Source organism: Cryptomeria japonica, chromosome 5, assembly GCF_030272615.1.
Source record: "Cryptomeria japonica chromosome 5, Sugi_1.0, whole genome shotgun sequence".
Classification (NCBI taxonomy): domain Eukaryota; kingdom Viridiplantae; phylum Streptophyta; class Pinopsida; order Cupressales; family Cupressaceae; genus Cryptomeria; species Cryptomeria japonica.
In genome coordinates this window covers 484,163,734-484,178,156 of record NC_081409.1, presented here as the reverse complement: position 1 = coordinate 484,178,156, position 14,423 = coordinate 484,163,734, and the positions used below count along the sequence as shown (strand labels likewise).

Sequence of the window (14,423 nt, the reverse complement as noted above, 5' to 3'; positions counted from 1 at the left end):
TTCATTAGTGCCAATTACAAACATGGATCCTCAATTTTCAAACTCAACCCTTGATTAAACCATTCAATCCTGACCATCCATTGCCCTGTTTTTGCTATAAATAGAGCTCTCGTTCCTCCATTTGAAATCATCCTTCAAATTTGTAGCATCACACTTATGCTCAAATACACTCAAGCTTTCTCATTTCATATATGCTCATCATTTAGCCTCTTTTAGATCAGGAATTAGACTAAATATGCATGTTTAGAATAATTTCTTTATCATTTTAGCTCAATCATAAACTAAATATATTATGTTAAGATAGTATTCATACTAATCTTGTCATCTTATCATTTAGTTTATTGCATTTCTAAGATCATACATAGCTTAGCATACCTTTCATACTAAAAACTATCAAAACATCCCTCGTTCTTGCATTTGCCATCCCTAAACCATTTTGCTCAGTAATCTGAGAGCAAAAACATTGGTTTGAGGGACATTGTGAGATAGAAAACCATGGGACCCACCTTGGGAAGCTGAGTAATACTACGTTACTCAATAGCTTGCACCAAGAAGTCCTGTGTGTGTGTGTGGACAGGTCTTTTTAACAATATTTTCACATATTGAATTCTATCAGCCCACTTTTCCCGCATACACAATCAATCATCAAGTATTGAACAGATAATAAGCATGGATTACAACATAATGGTCCGGTTGCCTTGATCGGATTGAAGAAGCCAGATATATTATGGTTAGAAACTAATATATATCGATTAGTCATTGAAGATGTCAAGTACGATATAATATGCAGATCGAATATGACAAAGTGAGACAAACATTGATTTAATTGCAAGACGGCGATTTGTATTATTAGGTAATATCAATTTAAGGATAAAACAACTAATCGGATGGTTATCCAAGATGATTAATAAAGAAAGGAGTTGTTAAGTATAAAGACAAAGATTATGTGTACAAGATGGCAGCAAATACAAGATCAATTGTGAAATATCCCCTTACTTTTTTTTTCAATTATTTCAAGTTACAAACATCACAAAGCACCCATTAAGGTAATGAAAGATAATCAAAATACTGCTGAAAGATAACCCTTCCACTTTCTGATCACCAAGAGCCCAATGTGGGAAGGTGAGAACATGCGATGAACAGGGAATCGTCAGCTCCAATAATCAACTGAAAATACAATATTGGGCGGCAAGCCAGCCCCTTCCGCTTGTCCAAATGGCAAGAGCAACTTAAAGTAGAGTCACTCAACAACTTTTCAGCCGGAGGACAATCATTACAATTCTGAAAAATAGATCACTCTACTACTTTCCAGTATTACAAACATGGAAATAGATCACTCAACCACTTATTCAGGGGGAGGAAAGTTATTACAAACATGGAAATAGATCACTCAACTACTTATTCAGCGGGAGGACTATGAAAACTTCTGAAAGTAACAAATAGGCGGCTAGACCATCCTCTTCCACTTTTTTAGTGGGAATACAAAATGTAAAATGCAACTAAATAAAGGCTGATCAGTACTACTGAATTCAGCGTTACAATGAGAGCATTAGCTTGCAGATTACAATAGGAAAATGATATCCAGACACACCAAAATTTAGGAATCAATCCTCTAACAAATAAGAACTATCAAGCATATGAAACTACTTAAACAAGTAATTAACCCAGGTCTGATATGAAAAACAACAATTTGAAAATATAGACCAGCAAGACTAGAATTCACCTAAATGCTCATAACTTCGTCCTCGCACCTCCGAATTATGTGAAATCAAATGCAAAGGGGCCCAGAAAACAAGGCGTCCACTCCCAAACCAATAGACCGTTGCAACTCGGATCAAATCATCACTTCATGCTTTCCAATACACTCTCCAGCATTGTACGACCTGGGAAGTAAGGCGATTTTCTCTAGAAAATTCAAATCAATTCCAAAACCCACGCAACTTACTGTTGTGACGTTTTCACACATCGCCCCATTGCAAATGGGGACCCATGTTTTTTGCTCGTTTTCGCTTTGCTTTTCTAGGGTTTTGTTAGTTTGTTAGTTGTCTGGATTTAGGGTCAAGCCTTAGGGTTCTAATTATCGTCTTTTCGGACCAAAATCCAGTCAGTTTTGAGAGCTTTTTGAGTTTCCTTTTCTAGAATGCAAATTTTGAATGCAATGAATTCGCCAGAATGGTCTATTTTCAATTGGAATTTTGAATGCAGAGCTTAAATTTGTCTAAGTGTTGAAGATGAAATGTGAATTTTTGTCCAATTGAATATTTTTTACCAAATTTTGACTTTTTTGATTTTTGATCCTGGGCATTGGAAATGATTTGTTTTCGCCTTGTGAAGTGTTAAAATGTGAAAAATCATGTTATTTTGGCCTGTAGGAGCAAAATCGCTCCTGTCCCTCAGTGAAGGACGGGAGCTCGTTTTCAAATATTTTACTATTCCTGCAGGGTCAAGATGAATTACGAATTGGAAGTGATGGAGAAAGGCGAGATCTTTCCATTGAATATAAATTGAAGATTTTCATGAGCACAGAAATGCCTCCAGGGGAAAAATCGCTCCTGTCCCTCAGTGAAGGACCGGAGCTACAAATCCGATTTTGCTTTGTCCTTGCAAGATTTTAACGTCTTGACGATGTGAAAAGGTCCAAAGAGGTGCATTTTATCAAATGAATATAACTTGAAGCGCTGTCGGGGAGATAGCATGGATAAGCAAGTCCGGCTTGAGTGAGGTCCTGATCCTGAAATTTGGCTAAGTCTGGAATGTCCTGACCCTGAAATTTGACTAAGTCTGGAAACTGAAAAAACCTCCAAAAACTAGATTTTGCAATATAACTCCTGGAGGTCTGAAACCACTCTCAAACATCCTGAAAGTATATATGGAATATAACTTAAAGTATAAGAAAGAAGAAACATAGAAGGAAATGTCACTTAAATGTTATATTCCATTAAAATTGTCCTGATCGAGAGTGCGAAAAGTCAAATTTCGCTCGTGTCCTTCTCCAAGGGTCCAGAGCGAAATGCGCTCCTCTCCCTCTCCAAGGGACCAAGGCGAATCGCTCGTGTCCCTCACCAAGGGTCCAGAGCGAAAATGCTTAGTTGAGCCATTCCTGACCTTGTTTGGACGAATCGAGACATCAAAGGCATGGTGAAGGACGAAATGAGCATGATAGAGCATCCAGACTTGATCAAAAACAACGAAATGATGAAGTTTTTGCCTAGAGGGTCAAATTCGCTCCTGTCCCTCACTGAAGGACCAGAGCGAAATTCTTCGTAAGGTACAATCTGGGCAAAGATCAAGCAAATTTTATGTTCGAAGGCAAGAAAGGAGGTCAATCGAACCCGTTGAAGACAAATTGAAGATTATCAAACGTCAACAAAGGACCAAAATGCTTAAGTTCGCTCCTGTCCCTCAGGAAGGGACCAGAGCGATTTTTGTTGTAGATGATTTTCTCGCCAAATTTCAACCGATCTCAAGGCATGAATGAATGAAAGGAGGCATTGCGAATCCGTTGAATATAATTTTCGAAGGTGATGAAGTGAAATGAGGCCCACAAGAGCAAAATCGCTCCTGTCCCTCTCCAAGGGACCAGGGCGAGGTACCTTGTAGCTCTCGTCCCTCTCCCAGGGACCAGAGCGATTTCCTTCATTAGACAGAATCCAGGCAAATGTCAAGACAAGTGTACGTTCAAAAGCAAGGAAGAACATGAGATGGACGCATTGAATACAAAATGAAGATTTTTTGGACGTCTACAAAGGTCCAAAATGTCTAGTTCGCTCCTGTCCCTCAGGAAGGGACCAGAGCGATTTTTGATATAATTGATTTTCTTGCAAAGTTACAAACAATGTCAAGGCATGAACGAATGGAGTGAAGAAAGACGAATCCGTTGAATATAGACTTGGAACCTGACAAAGTGAGATAAAGGCTACAAAAGGAGGATCGCTCCTGTCCCTCTCCAAGGGACCAGGGCGATACAATGGTGATGTTACTTCCTATGCAAGTTCAAGGTCGATCCAAGTCAAGACAAGGTGGCGAGGGACATTTCAAGGCGTCTTTAGCAAGCACAAACATTAAAAGGTCGTCACAATGATGAAATTCGCATCCTAAGACATAGATCGCTCCTGTCCCTCTCCAAGGGACCAGGGCGATGTTAGATGCATTGGTCATTTTGTGCAAGATTTACGTAAGAACAAGATTTCATAAGGTAATGCAAGGTCTAAGGCATCGTTTGAAGATAACATACAAGAGTTTTGAACGTCCAAACATTGCTAATCAAGGTAAAAAGCTCACATCGCTCCTGTCCTTTGGACAAGGACCAGGGCGATCCTATCAAGAGCACTCATATTCCTTCAAGATCAAAGCAAGGTGAGGTTAAGCGAGGCAAGGGACGACGTTTGGAGGACATCACAATGAAGATCGAAGATAAAAGGATGCATATTGAACGTGGAAATTTGAAGATCGCTCCTGTCCTTTGGACAAGGACCAGGGCGATGAACATCCAAAGACACTCATGAACGCATGCAAGGCAATCAAATTCGAAGAGCTCATCATGATGATTAATGTTGAACGTGGAGATGAAGGAGTTGAACGTGAAAAATGCAAAAATCAAGACAAAATCATGGATCGCTCCTGTCCCTCTCCAAGGGACCAGGGCGATGAGGTACGTCCCTCTCATTTTCATAGTTTTGGCGCCAAATAAGCAATTCAAATTTTCCTTAAATGCTAAGTTCGATAAAAAATTGAAAATCCTATTTAATTTGGCATTTAATGTGGCGTTGATCTTTTATTAATTATTTTGCCTTTATTAAAATTCGAAATTTGCAAATTAAAAACGTAAGGCATTAATAATTAATTAATTAATTAATAAAAATCGAATTTGAAGCGCTACAAAGGGAGGTCGGCCTTGCTAAATCATTTAAAAATCATTTAAAAAATTGTTTTATATCCTCAAGTCGGCCTAAGGGATAAATGCAATCCAAGCGCTATATATGGGGAGTGGAAGATTTCATTTTCACATCATCATTTTATCCTTCTACATGCGAATTAAGGAAGACAAGGGAGAAGTGCGATTTGGAGTTTACTAATAAAGGTGGTGCGATATCTTGGAGACTTCGTTGGAGCGAATTTGTCAAGGATTGAAGACCACGTCAAAGGTGCGAGACTAGGAGGATTTGTTAAGGCGAACTTGAAGATCCATTTGAGCGAATTGTCAAAGAGGCAAGACTTGAAGATCACGTTGAAATCCAAAGGTGGCGAAATTGATCTTTTGAGGAGATAACATTGAAGACTATTTATACCTCAATTTTGCCTGGGCGAATTTTATTCATTTTGCATTTTAGAGTTAAGCTCTCAAGTAAGGTATGGCAAGATCTCTTGTTTTAATTTCGAAAGTTGATCGTCATTGCCTTAATTTTGAAATTTTGAATTCCAGTAGCTCAATCGTTTTTAGGAAATGATTAATAAAGGACTTATCATTAAGTTTCCTAAAATTTGCTCTCTAATTTATATTGCAAAATCATGTTACTAATTTTGAAATGTTGTGTAGGCATCAAATGGAGATCTCATCAAGAAAAATCAAGCCGGATCAAGGACGGTCTTCGCCAGGACGATCAAGCCAAGACATGGGCGACCTCTTTCAATCCAGCGTTCCAAGGCGAGGTACATCATCTTCCTGCACATCAATGACGCAAGGAGTTAGAACAAGGGCTCATTGAAGAAGCAAATAATTCCAGATGAATTAATTAAAGCAAGCTTCTCAACAACATCAAGTTGAATATTTACCAAAGTTACAAGTGTCAGATGAGGTGGCATCCTAGTCATCACGTCTCCAATCAGTGAGGTCCATCTCAGCATGTCCAGATTCAATGTACTTAACTCATGGAAGGTGGCACAAACTCCGATGTACCTACCCCGGCTATCCATTGGTCGATTTTTCTAGAAGGGACATGTGTCCAAGCAATACAATTTTATCATTGGTCAAGCATTAAATGTTATGTAATGGTTGTAACAAACCCTAATTAGGGTTTTCATTGTAAAATCTTGGCCATTGATCTTGAATTGATCTAAGCCATCAAATTGTATTGTGGGCACTATATAAGCCCAGGCATTTCATTTGTAAAGGTTAATAATTAGATAGAATTAGAGAGAGTTGTAAATAGTTGAAAGTAGTTAGAGAGTAGAATAGGAGGACAAGGCAAGAAATTGTTGCCATTGATTGTAAACAAACTCCATTTTCATTGAAGTAATGGTGAAATATGTCGTTTTTCTTGCAATTTGCATGGTTTCTTGTTGAGTCTTCAATCTTAGATGGTAGATGATTAAATGAATGGAGGGAATGTGATTGATTGATGGTGGAATTCGTACATCCATACTACTAGCAGTTTGTTGATTGCAAACTTGCCTTGTGTAGTCGACTGGAATCGTTCAGCTTAAGCTCAATTGCAATTTGTCGCCTCTTCATTGATATGCATCAACTTGGATGGTATCTATGCCTGCGGTGATGATTTGAACATCATAAAGCTCCCTTAGAAGATCGCACTAGTCTTGTGTAGATGTTCCATTGATGTCAAAACAAGATCTAGTTAGAGTTTTGTCAAAGATCAATCATTGCTCCTACATTCTTAGTATTAGGATTAGATCCTCTCTTCGCCCTTATCCTTTTTCCATTTTTTCCAAATCTAAGTTAGTAAGAGCCTGTGTCCAGCAAAGCAGATCGGAAGTTCAATGTAAGTCCCCTTGTGATTCCAGCAAATCACATCATACCACGAAGAGCTTATCCACATGTAGAGACCCTACCAAAAGGAACCTTGGAGTCATCCTAACTGATCCTTCATGCGAATCTTCAGCAGTTAGAGGCTTTATTCAAGAGAGGATAAGATACCCTTAGGTATTTTATTCTGTGTATGATGGTGTACAAAATACACGTCAACACTTACCAAAATGAATCACCTAACACAGAGGAAAACATAGGAAAGATACCCAAAAGCGGCGACTGGACTCTCAGAGACTCATGAATGATTTTCACGATCAGCTCCATACCAAACAACAAACATCAACACTGAAAACAACACTCCAAAAATCAAAAGCATCAAATAACTTCATCTTCCTTAAGCTCAATCTGCTCCTCTGAGAGAGAAACAATCACAATATTCAACTAGTGGCTATCTTTCAAGCTCGAAACTGAAGGAAACTAGGAGATAAGCATCCCTCGAAGCAAAGTCTAAAATGATTTCAGCAACACTTCGTTATGATAAGCAATAGATAGTCTCAAATGAAGGCCAAGGCACTTATTTATAACCTTCTCCCAAATCGAACCTCCTTTTCCCTCCAATGTGGGACTAAACAATGACATTAAAATTCACTTTAATTTGCATTTCATTTCATCCCTTCACCAAGTCGTCCCATTTTGCCTAGACAAGACACTTTATTACAATGCAAATAACACATAATGTGAGCGCCCAACATATAATTGAGAAAATGACTTTAATATAATTTAAGCAATCCCTTTAATAAATCGTCCATATTGCCTTAAGTTATAATCCAACTTTAAACAACATTTTCCAACAAATCGACCCCCTCAAGGTAGCAAATATACTTCATAAAAATATCAATAAAGTGTGTTATGGTGTCCAAGGAAATAAATTGAATTATTTCATAAAATTAACTTATTTCTTTCTAAAGCGTCCATCATGCCTTATAAATAATTCACTTATAAAATATTTTTCCTGAACCATGAAGTCGCGCAACATAAGCTCATACTTGCCAAAATAGTTCCAAAAATGCTGGAAGACCAACTACTCAAACTGACCTACCGGAAATAGCCATCTAAACTGACCTGTTGAAACCCTGCTAAAAATAGAACTTACTAAAAATAGCATACTGCTAAAAATAGTAAGAGTGTCCAAATGCACTCTAACCACATTTTGAGCAGCCGTGATAACTTACTAAAAATAGTAAGTCCAGAAAAGCCTTCAGATTCGTTTGCGTGTCACACCATGGCGAGGCTCTTTGAAAACCTAGAAAAATAAGTTGTCCTTGCCTACACTTACTAAAAATAGTAAGTTCGAAAAAGTCCTCAAATTCAGTTGCATGTCACACCATCACGAAGCTCTCTAAAAACCCAGAAGGAATTCAAAAATAAAAACTATAAAATTCCAACATGCAAGCCACCAAAACTGCCAAAGCATCCTCCTAGAAAATAGGAAACCCTAATTTTTGCCTCTGATTGACAACGGGTCTCGGAATTGGCCAACAATCCCCAAAACCAACTATAGCGGAAAAGGGGACATTACAATCTGCCCTTCCCAAAATTGCTTCTCCTCAAGCAATGCCACCACAACTCCAGAAAATTTTAAACTAATCCTCACCAAAGCAAGTACGATCCCAGGGTCCCATGTTCGTCTCAGGAAGAACCCACCATGTCGTTGCTACGTCACTCTGATCACATCAGTGAAAACATCACGCCAAAATTGCACTAACCTCCCTTGTAATTCCAAAATGTTACCATCTGTTATACTCAAACTGAAAAATCTTGAAGGACAGAAATCAATATCATGCAGCATCTCATGCCCATAAAGCTCTGAGTAATCAATATTAACAAAACCACTGTCTATCACAAGCCTGGGCAATAGGAAATTAAGTCTACTCAACTCACAATCAAACTCCACAACATATCTCCTCAAGGTGTCAAGCAAAGCCATGACTGTAAATGTGACTTCTCCAAATCTCCCTGTAAGGAGGAAGACAATCCTTTGTAGGAGCTCAACAAACTCCTTCTCATAACTCCACATGAATCTACTAGGCCTCAATTGAATTATTTTGATACAACCATGGAGACTTCTGAAAACTCTTACAGTTCCCACTCCAAACACCTCAAAATGGTGAACCAAAGAAAGCAAAGGTTCGTTGTTCCAACCATAAGAAGAAGAGGGCATAAGGATAACCACTAGTTAGAGCTTGAACACTTCCCATACACGGATATTGATTTCCCCAACTCGCCATACCTCTCATCTGAGACCATAAACCCGTCCTGCCAAGAGACTGTGAAGTCTGAAAAAGAGTACAGCAGCAGCCCACCAAGTCTAAAATGATTGACTTGAGATTTGAACTTCGGAAAATCAGCATCCAAGAAGATGAACAGCTGCTGAAACACAAAAAATCGTCATCCAAAACAACACATTTGCTTACATCCAAGGCTGAAAATATCCTCTCTAGTGACTCCAACTCCATATAGAACTATCCTTTGCACAGAATATCTTCCCAATCCACTAGTTGATGAGCAAAAGGAACCATCAAAAGCTGATCAGAATCTGAACTCATGTGTACGTTGATCAGATTGTGGACAGTAGTGCTAACACTCATTGTCACAACTCCAAAGCTCTCTGAAATATGAGCCATAGCATAAAGAAGTTCACTATCCTGGACCAACTTTGGAGGTAAACTGTTAAAGTTTACAACATAAACCTTCATAAAGAGAACTCCTTGAGTTTGGAAGGTCTGAAATAAATAGTAACTACTGTTGTAAATGATTGAAATCAATGAAGAGCAATATGATTGAAGTGCTCTACATAGAGGACAACAGTAGTACCAATGAATTTTCCAAGTATAAGCATGAAAGTTATATTAAAGTCATTTTCTCAATTATATGTTGGGTGCTCACATTATGTGTTATTTACAATTTAATAAGTGTCTTGTCTAGGCAAAATGGGACGACTTGGTGAAGGGATGAAATGAAATGCAAATTAAAGTGAATTTGAATGTCATTGTTTAGTCCCACATTGGAGGGAAAAGGAGGTTCGTTTTGGGAGAAGGTTATAAATAAGTGCCTTGGCCTTCATTTGAGACTATTTTTTGCAAATATTATAACAAAGTGCTGTCAAAATGCAGAGTGAAGCTTCGGGGAACGCTTACCTCCTAGCCATTGCTTGATTTCTTGCTTGCAATATAGCAACTAGTCAAGCTAGAGCTTGCTCTTCATCTCAGAGGAGTGGATTGAAGATAATGTCGCAGATTTTGGTATTGTTTTCTGATTTTTGTAAGTGTTTTAGAGTGTCCAGGTTGTTGTTCGGGTGGTGTGTTGAAGAAGGTTTTTGTTCGTAAGTCTCAGTGTGTTATTCTTCTCATTCTGGGTATTTTCTCTATCTCTCTGTTTGGTTTAGGCGATTCATTTTGTGAGTTTATAGAGCTTAATATGGTGTCTTCGATTTTATCTTTGCTAATCACCCCCTTAGCTGGTCGTACCATGTGGCTGAGTGCTTTGGGATGCGTGCTTAATGTATTTGGGTGGATCTAGAGGTAGAGATGTTAGCCATGGCGGAAGAGGATAGAGCACAAGCAAACACTTTGGATGTTGATTTCATTAATACAGAAGAAAATATCATGGCTGTATCATCATCAATGGCCTACCTTAGATGCCCATACAAAAATACTTGTACAAGAATGGATGTTAGGACGAGCGATATAGACTCCTCTAACTCATATTTATAATTTTAGTTTTGACATTTGTTTTAATGCTATGGATATTATAATCCATGATTTTTTAATAAACTTGGACTATATTTTTATATTTAAAAATGTTGTTCCCTTCAACTAAATCGATTTTTATACTATTGATTGATTTATACTTGTGTATGTGATCAAAGTAGCTTTTATTTGATTAGTTTATTTTCTTTAAAGTATATTTATTGAAAGATACATGATAAAAAATTTACATCCAAAGTATTCATAAAGCATGGTTTCTTCGATCTGTCGAATCTTCACCAAGTCTAAACACAAAGAATAATTCTAGGTCAAATATCATCTTTGCCAAATCTGAGTCTTGTAACAATACTCTAAATTCATTATAACTCAAACGTGAAATGCAAAGTTCAAATTTAAGAATAAATGTATGTAGAAAATGAAGTATCTAACAATTTATAAGCCTTGAAGAAATAACTTGCACCAAGGGTCAATTAATCACAATATTGCAAAAGTCCATAACTTCTGTAATGTCCCCATCCTTTATATATCATGGCAACCAAGTTCTTCAATTTTGTGAAGTCTCTAGGAGAGACAAAATTGGAAAAGTATATTGAAAGTCCATTATTATAGACAGTTTAAGTATGGGGAAGTTTGATATAATTAAGTGATTAACATAAGCAATCATCATATGATGAGGATCAATCATCATATGATGAGGATAAACGATAGACACTGACTGACATGGTAACATAAGAAAGAGATGCAGCAAGGAACACTATGAATAATAGAAGTAATCCCTCCAAGTGAATATGGTCAAGATTAAGGAAGTACTCTAACAAAACCAACCACATAAAGAAACAACGATTGACAAGGTAAGTCTGATGAACTATTAAGTTGACTCAATATGTTGGTGGGCTGTATTAATCTAATAATTACATACTGTAATGGAAAGCAAGCCAATGATCTTGGCAATATAGGAGGAAGGTGGAAAGAAAGGGCTAATCGCAGCCATAGTTGTTTCACCGGATAGATCGCATAGAGCAAGTCTCAAAAGAAGGAACACAATCTGCATTGGACCATTAAGTAATGATGGATTAAGATGTAAGTCAGCAGTAATAATGAATTGATTAAACATCAATAATGATAACAAATCAGTGCAATTTGAATATTAATCCCTCCATTAAATGGATGATGATTAATTACCAAATTAGTCCCTACAAAGTGGTGCAGTTTATAGTTGTGAGGAGTCACGATCAAAGGAGGAGGTGTGTTTCATCATTAAGAAAAGATGCCACCCATTTGTTGGCAAGATATATACTGAGATCCACTCCATTCTATCATCATCGATTGTCTTTTATATTGTTTCTTATTCCAGTTTGGAAGGGCTTGTGTGAACAAGGCCAAATGCCCAATATGATGTGCATGAAGCCAAGGATTATTCACATCAAACACAGTCTCATGTGCATGAAGCCAAGGATTATATACCTTGCATGATATCAATTCCAGATCTGAAACAGCAGTAATCAATTGTGCATAATATATATTCCAAATCAGAAACAGCCATTCATATTGCCATTGGTAATATTGACTTCTAGTCCATTGCATATTTATGTTGTCTTATTTGAAACAGCAAGTAATTGCGCACTTAGTGCAAATTGATATCAATTCACTCAAGCAAAATCTTAATTGTATAAATCAGAGACAGCCAGTGGCTTGATCATTATCATTTATTGTATAATTGCATTCCGATTTCCAAATACATAAGTTTATTGTAAATATCAGATACTAATTGTCCTATAATTCATATATTGTTCAATAAGGGACATTACAAGTGGTATCAAAACATTACATTTGCAGTTATATTGCATTGTTCCTAAAACGGGACATTAAAACTTCACAATGTTATGAAAAGAAAGAATGTAAAACTATAGGATCCCCTTCAAATCTGGCTCTAATACCTATATCTGCATTCTTTTGAAAAATATGCTTCAAAGTTTCAAGATGAAAATAAATACTCGAAAAAAGCATACCATTTATTATGTATCTGCACAGTTCCGGAGGTATAATATGGAATAGATTGCCCATCTGTAGATGTCATCCGAAATTTTTGCAAACAAAGGCCTTGCACAAAAAAATCCATATTTATCACCATAATTCATTATAGATTGGCAATGTAAAGTTACGTGGAAAACAATTGTTCTTACTAAAAAACTTAGCCATAACAGTCAAATGGGCCTAAAACAATATTTGTAGGATAGGTGTTGAATAGACAATAACCTATGTTCCATGACGTTTCAAGGACGGGGATGAGGGGAAGGCAGTATATATATATATATAACAACAATATCAAAATGTAAATAAATAATGGAAGTAGTATAACAGCATAATAAATTTCAATAAAGCATTATAACAGCAGTCTCAAACATCAAAAATCCATGGTCTATCAATATCCAAAAGTCTCAAGGAAACTTATTTTGACCATCTAGAGAAGAGATTGGCATGATCTAGAGGAGAGATTGGACTGATTGGATACAATGGAGGAAAACAAAAGAACTTTTGATGTTACAATTTATCATCATTTTGATATTGACTTACCTTATAGTTCGAGGCTAGAAAAATTAGGTTACACTAGGAGGGAAAAGAACAAGATATATTGTATTTGGTTGTGTTTTTTTTTTTTTGACATATTATCATATGTAAACAATTATAATTTATAATGCTGTTATACATTTCAAACTATTGAATTCAACCAAGGAATAGAGCAATCCCTTTATTGCGCGTTCCCAAGGGGGGCAGCTTGCCATCCCTTGGATGACGAGGGACATTTTTGACATCCCCCAACATCTTGAGGATGGCGAGAAGTCCCCAAATGCCAGGGGTCGTTTCCAGGTGTTTCAGCGGGTTTTTGTAGGTTTGGGGACGGCAAGGGGACATCCCCTTGACGTCCCACTGTCCTAGAAAAGGGTAGGGGACGGGGATGGGGGATTTGGGGATAGGGGATGCGTCCCCATGTTTCCTAGACGATAAAATTATCTCTCAAAAGAACAGAAACTTATTTTATTTTTGAATTCCCGTTCAATAATAACAGTTTTGGTGGTCAAGATAACTAGAAAAACAACAATAGCGTCAATATTTGTATAAAGAACACATTCTAATGGAGACCTGATTATATGAAATTGCACATGAAGTTAATTTACTTTCAACTAGTAAATATTTGTACACAAAATATAACTCAAACAGTAAAGAACACATACTTGTAACACAGTCACACATTTTAAGATTAGGAACAACACCATCCATTATTGCCCGTGAGAACAGCTTAAATGCTAATTCTGGTTCATCCTCCCTGTCAATAAGAAACATCAGCAATCTCTAAAAAGTTGTCATATAGAATCAAACTTAAAATAATACAAAGATGAGCCATCATGCACCAAAGAATTAAAGCCATCATTAACATTAATATTTAGTTACGAGGAAGGATGAAATATTTAGTAGAGGGAATAATTACTTATGAGATGCAATCAAAAGGATAGTGTATGTGATGGAATTAGGTACGACTTGAGATTGTTTCATTTCCTCGAGAATTTCAATAGATTTGTGCAATTTACCCACATCACCTGCAAAGAAGCATGATTCCTTGTAAAATAATATTATATGTTCTACAACACTGATGAAATAATAAAATTCCTTCTATTAGCCGCAAGATACAATAAGGAAAAGCAGCAAAAGAGGCAGATCAATTAAATTCAAATAGATTGCAGCATTCATTGCCTATCATTTCTTTCCCTGGCACGTCCCTGGAAAACAATAAATTCAATGCTCAGTTTATTTTTTTCATGTCAAAATTCTATTCTCAGCAAGCATGAATACAAGAAAGTAATTGGCAGAGTTAGTGTCACCAACTCACCATAGCTAAGCTAAAATAAGATTATGATGGGTTTAAGTTTATCTTCAATAAAACAATGGAATCCGTA

At 36.9% G+C, this 14,423-nt stretch overlaps 1 protein-coding gene across 5 annotated transcripts in view; it reads right to left on the bottom strand.

Annotated features, from left to right (window-relative positions):
* The window catches only part of LOC131030760 (pentatricopeptide repeat-containing protein MRL1, chloroplastic), a 268,461-nt gene that overhangs the window by 83,048 nt on the left and 170,990 nt on the right, over window positions 1-14,423 (bottom strand). For all 5 annotated transcript variants that reach the window (XM_059221492.1, XM_057961675.2, XM_057961676.2 and 2 more), the window contains 3 exons: window positions 13,958-14,066; window positions 13,704-13,795; window positions 12,480-12,570 (listed from right to left, as the gene is read on the bottom strand). In XM_059221492.1, the coding sequence (XP_059077475.1) occupies window positions 12,480-12,570; window positions 13,704-13,795; window positions 13,958-14,066 (292 nt within the window). The remainder of the gene's footprint in view (window positions 1-12,479; window positions 12,571-13,703; window positions 13,796-13,957; window positions 14,067-14,423) is intronic.